At 36.4% G+C, this 6,000-nt stretch overlaps 1 protein-coding gene across 4 annotated transcripts in view; it reads left to right on the plus strand.

The window, feature by feature from the left end:
* Nucleotides 1–6,000, plus strand: part of LOC111141538 (ArfGAP with FG repeats 1) — a 77,940-nt gene that overhangs the window by 62,194 nt on the left and 9,746 nt on the right. For all 4 annotated transcript variants that reach the window (XM_022494155.1, XM_022494162.1, XM_022494169.1 and 1 more), the window contains 2 exons: nt 1,194–1,273; nt 1,750–1,842. In XM_022494155.1, the coding sequence (XP_022349863.1) occupies nt 1,194–1,273; nt 1,750–1,842 (173 nt within the window). The remainder of the gene's footprint in view (nt 1–1,193; nt 1,274–1,749; nt 1,843–6,000) is intronic.

A 6,000-nucleotide genomic window follows, 5' to 3' on the forward strand; every position in this document is an offset into this window, starting at 1 on the left:
TAGTATTGGTTTGGGGTATACAGCATAATAATTTGATGTTTGTGTGCATTGTGAAATGATCATGTAAATGTAGTTACTATCCGTCCCCATATATAGCTAACTTTTAGGATTTACTCTCTTTATAACTTTCAAGTATGCACTATAATATTATTGACTGGTCACTGTGCTGTACATTACTACCCTGTGACTTATTTATATATTCTTACAAATATTCTTGACAAAACAGTTAATTTTACTAGGGTGCCTGGGTGGCTCAGTTGGTTAAATGTCTGACTCCTGGTTTCATATTGGGTCATGATCTCATGGGTTGTGGGATCAAGCCCCACATTGGGCTCCAACCTCGGCAGGGAGCTGGCTTGAGATTCTCTCCCCCTCTTTCGTGCCCTGCCTAAAATAAATCTTCTAAGAAAATCTAATTTTATTAAATCCTGACCCTTAAATAATGTCCTCTTAACTTTCTATGTGTTCAAGCAAGGTATTTATCAAGTAATTTCTGCTGCATGTTGAAGTATCGTGTGTAACTTGAGGAAAGTCAGCTTGTGTGGTTGTTTGAGTTGTGGAATGAACCAGCCACACATAATAATGACTACATCCATTGTTTTATGGAACACTGGTTTTCCTTAAAAGTAAGAATGATATTCTATGGTTATTCACATTTGGATATTTGGCCGAAAGTTTCTTAAAAATGAATATTTAAGCCTGTCACTTTAAGGAAAATAACTGATAAAATTCACACGTCCAAGCAAATACTAGAATTTTAGAAAATTTTTGAATCTGCCATGAGCTTGACAGCTTCACATTACTTTTCTAATAAAATGAGTGGTGATATTAATGTAAATTTTTGATTTTTGCTAAGTTCCTTCGGTTTTAGAAAATATAATTCTCTATCATAAAAATGCTAGTTACATGAGCATGTAATAGCTTTATGGTTAATTTTAAAAGAATGAAATTTTTAAAATTTTCTGTTTTAATTTCTTTACGTATTGTTAATATACAGCACATTTACACAAAGGCTCTTTGGAATTCTCAGTAACTTTTCAGAATGTAAATGAGTCCTGAGACGTAAAGTTTAAGAACTGCTATGATATATGGTATTCTCAGTATTACCTGTTTCCACATTTTATGGCCACCCTTTAGACTGATTACCTTTGCTTTAAAAAAATAAAAAGAACTCCTTCTGTGTTTGTTTTCAGCAATGTTTTTGGAACAGTGCCAGTGGGTGCTTCTGCACAGACACAGCCTGCTTCTTCAAGTGTGCCTGCTCCATTTGGAGGTATGTGTTTCTGGGATATATAGATAGATAGATCTGGGATATATAGATAGATAGATTGATTGATTTTTATAAAACATATAAAGCTTATATATAAAGCTTATATATAGTATTGCATTTTCTTAGGCATACTGGAAGACTATGAAAGCAACAATTTATCAAAAAGCTCTAATTTTCTTTCTTTCTTTTTAAGATTTTATTTATTTATTTGACAGACAAAGATCACAAGTAGGCAGAGAAGCAGGCAGAGAGAGAGGAGGAAGCAGGCTCCCTGCTGAGCAGAGAGCACGACTCGGGGCTCGATCCCAGGACCCTGGGATCATGACCTGAGCTGAAGGCAAAGGCTTTAACCCACTGAGCCACCCAGGCGCCCCCAAAAGCTCTAGTTTTCTGTCCTCATTAATGTATGAGCAAATATTTTTGATAACTGAATACAAATATATTAGGATTTTATAGCGTATTTTTGTAATTTCTTAAAGCTACGCCTTCTACAAATCCATTTGTTGCTGCTGCTGGTCCTTCTGTGGCATCTTCTACAAATCCATTTCAGACCAATGCCAGAGGAGCAACAGGTAAGAAAGAAGTATAGATTATAGAACAGAAAACTTTGGAAAAGGTGTTTATTTATTGCAAAGATGCCATGAGAAGAACATCAGAAAATAAAGTTCTTCTTTCTTACTGAAGTGGATGGAAGAGTTGTCCGTAAAGAGTACACTAGCTAAACATTTATAAAATCCTGGACTTTAATATTTGAGAGGGTCCCTAGCGGTTCTCTAGCAGCCCCCATGGATCAGTCACAGCTTTCATTCTTCAGGTGAGGCAGCCCCAAGCATGGAGATGTGACTTCTTCCAGCCATGCCATTTTGTGACTGAGATGGGACTTTTGAATACAGTAATTCTGACTCATTTGGTGGTCTGGTTTTGGAGTTACTGGTTATTACTCACTCAAGCTTAGTAGGAAAAATTTGTGAGAAGTTTTTTTTGTTTCATGTTTTGCTCTTCATGAGTTGGTGAGGAACACATTAGCTTTATTACATGAGGCCTTAGCAATTAGGTCTTCTAGTGCTTCTCTCTTTTAGAGTATTTCACATTTTTTAAGTTGTGCAAACCTGATTTGATTTGGGGTATAATATTTGAATATTCTCTCTTGATAATTTTTTAATCCTCTTTATTCCGTCCCTTTTTTCTTTTTGGTTCATGTTGCATGCCAGCCACATAGCTTTTATATTGCACTTCTTTGATTTTTGTCCTGTCACCTTGAACACCAGAACTATTTGCCAGTATCTTGGGGTGTCAGCAAGTGTACATGGTATAGCATGAAACCCATTAGGTTTAAAGTTGGCCAGCTTTGTTCTTGTGTACGTGTCCCAATAATTTTAGAACTAAATCTTAAAGCATATAGCATATATTGATGTGAAATCTTGAAAGAATAAGGTGTTTGTAACATGATTTGTGCCTGAAGAATTGGTAATTATTAGCAAATCTGTGTCATAGGCAAGATTAGGAATTGTGGTAGTAGGAGTTTCTTCAGTCATGATTTGTTGGTATCTCACATAATAGATGTTTAATAAGTTTATTAATTTCACATAATTCTTTAAATTGTTTTTGTTTTAATTCAGTTATACTTAATCAGTGATTTAATTTCTGTTTCAGACAGAAATATTCATCAGTTAAAATACATGGAACGTTTCTATTTATTAGCATATTATTTTGACTTGGTGGAATGAATATATATGATTTCTCTGGGCACAAAGGGTTCTGTACATTGTCTTATTTAGTCCTCTTAACTCTCATCAAATACGTGTTGACACCTGAGGAAAGTGAGGCTTAGAAAAGTTAAGTGAATATGTTTTGGGTACAGCCAGACTTGTGTTCAAATCCTGAAGATATCTTTTTATATATTTCATAATGAGTAAAGATGTTAGGAAGATGTACTAATATTTGTTGAGTGTTTAAAATTGTTTGCAAGGTAGTGTCACAGTTTTTATAGCTATTGTACCACCATTTGACAACTGAAAGTTGGAAACCCAGATTGTACCTTGACTAAGCTTGTATTGATCTAACTTTTCTGAGCCTTAATGTTACCCTTTTCTATAGAATGTGAACAATATTCTCCTATTGGCAGAGTTTTTGTGAGAATTACAAATCACTGTGTTTAGTCTTTGCATTATCCTGTATGGTTGGTAAATCTTTCGATTATTTTCATGATTGTACCTCCAAATTGGTTTGTCATTAGAGTTAAGGGCTTTCTTAACTTCTTTTAACTTCTATTTAATGTAGAGTATGAAAGTCCTTTAAAGTTAAGGATCTATGTAGGATGTACATGAATGTAAAAGGTATGATGTATGTTCAGATGTTATAAGGTGATCGTTAGTATTAGGCTAAGCACAGGTTATTGAAAGGAAATTATGTCCCCAAATTTTTATTCAAGGTAAAAAATGTTTTCCATTATAAACCACTTTGATTTATGACATTGATCACCTTTGTTGTTTTTTTTCTTTTTTTTTTTAATTAAATTTATTTACTTATTTTTAATAAACATATAATGTATTTTTATCCCCAGGGGTACAGGTATGTGAATCGCCAGGTTTACACATTTCACAGCACTCATCATAGCACATACCCTCCCCAATGTCCATATCCCCACCACCCTCTCCCGTACCCCCTTCCCCCAGCAACCCTCAGTCTGTTTTTTGAGATTGAGACTTTTGTGGTTTGTCTCCCTCCCAATCCCACCTTCTTTCATTTTTTTCTTTTCCTACCCCCCAACCCCCCCACATTGCATCTCCACTTCTTCATATCAGGGAGATTATATGATAGTTGTCTTTCTCTGATTGATTATTTCGCTAAGCATAATGCCCTCTAGTTCCATCCACGTCGTCGCAAATGGCAAGATTTCATTTCTTCTGATGGCTGCATAGTATTCCATTGTGTATATATACACTACATCTTCTTTATCCATTCATCTGTTGATGGACATCTAGGTTCTGTCCATAGTTTGGCTATTGCGGACATTGCTGCTATAAACATTCGGGTGCATGTGTCCCTTCGGAGCACCACGTTTGTATCTTTAGGATATATACCCAGTAGTGCAATTGCTGGGTCATAGGGTAGCTCTATTTTCAGTTTTTTGAGGAACCTCCACACGGTTTTCCAGAGTGGTTGCACCAGCTTGCATTCCCACCAACAGTGTAGGAGGGTTCCCCTCTCTCCACATCCTTGCCAGCATCTGTCATTTCTTGACTTGTTAATTTTAGCCATTCCGACTGGTGTGAGATGATATCTCATTGTGGTTTTGATTTGTATTTCCCTGATGCCGAGCAATGTGGAGCATTTTTTCATGTGTCTGTTGGTCATCTGGATGTCTTCTTTGCAGAAATGTCTGTTCATGTCCTCTACCCATTTCTTGATTGGATTATTTGGTCTTTGGGTGTTGAGTTTGCTAAGCTCTTTATAGATTTTGGATACTAGCCCTTTATCTGATATGTCATTTGGAAATATCTTCTCCCATTCTGTTAGTTGTCTTTTGGTTTTGTTAACTGTTTCCTTTGCTGTGCAAAAGCTTTTGATCTTGATGAAATCCCAATAGTTCATTTTTGCCCTTGCTTCTGTTGTCTTTGGTGATGTTCCTAGGAAGATGTTGCTGCGGCTGAGGTCGAAGAGGTTGCTGCCTGTGTTCTCCTCAAGGATTTTGATGGATTCCTTTCTCACATTGAGGTCCTTCATCCATTTTGAGTCTATTTTCGTGTGTGGTGTAAGGAAATGGTCCAATTTCATTTTTCTGCATGTGGCTGTCCAATTTTCCCAGCACCATTTGTTGAAGAGGCTGTCTTTTTTCCATTGGACATTCCTTCCTGCTTTGTCAAAAATTAGTTGACCATAGAGTTGAGGGTCTATTTCTGGGCTCTCTATTCTCTTCCATTGATCTATGTGTCTGTTTTTATGCCAGTACCATGCTGTCTTGATGATGACAGCTTTGTAATAGAGCTTGAAGTCTGGAATTGTGATGCCACCAACTTTGGCTTTCTTTTTCAATATTCCTTTGGCTATTTGAGGTCTTTTCTGGTTCCATATAAATTTTAGGATTGTTTGTTCTATTTCTTTGAAAAAACTGGATGGGATTTTGATAGGGATTGCATTAAATGTGTAGATTGCTTTGGGTAGAATAGACATTTTCACAATATTTGTTCTTCCAATCCAGGAGCATGGAACATTTTTCCATTTCTTTGTGTCTTCCTCAGTTTCTTTCATGAGTACTTGATAGTTTTCTGAGTATAGATTCTTTGCCTCTTTGGTTAGGTTTATTCCTAGGTATCTTATGGTTTTAGGTGCAGTTGTAAATGGGACTGACTCCTTAATTTCTCTTCCTTCTGTCTTCTTGTTAGTGTAAAGAAATGCAACTGATTTCTGTGCATTGACTTTATATCCTGACACTTTACTGAATTCCTGTACAAGTTCTAGCAGTTTTAGAGTGGAGCCTTTTGGGTTTTCCACATATAGTATGATATCATCTGCAAAGAGTGATAGTTTGACTTCTTCTTTGCCAATTTGGATGCCTTTAATTTCTTTTTGTTTGTTGTCTGATTGCTGAGGCTAGGACTTCTAGTACTATGTTGACCAGCAGTGGTGATAACGGACATCCCTGCCATGTTCCTGACCTTAGCGGAAGAGCTTTCAGTTTTTCTCCATTGAGAATGATATTTGCGGTGGGTTTTTCATAGATGGCTTTG

Source organism: Enhydra lutris, unplaced genomic scaffold, assembly GCF_002288905.1.
Source record: "Enhydra lutris kenyoni isolate GAN:26980312 unplaced genomic scaffold, ASM228890v2 scaffoldscaffold1, whole genome shotgun sequence".
In the NCBI taxonomy this organism is placed as follows: Eukaryota; Metazoa; Chordata; class Mammalia; order Carnivora; family Mustelidae; genus Enhydra; species Enhydra lutris.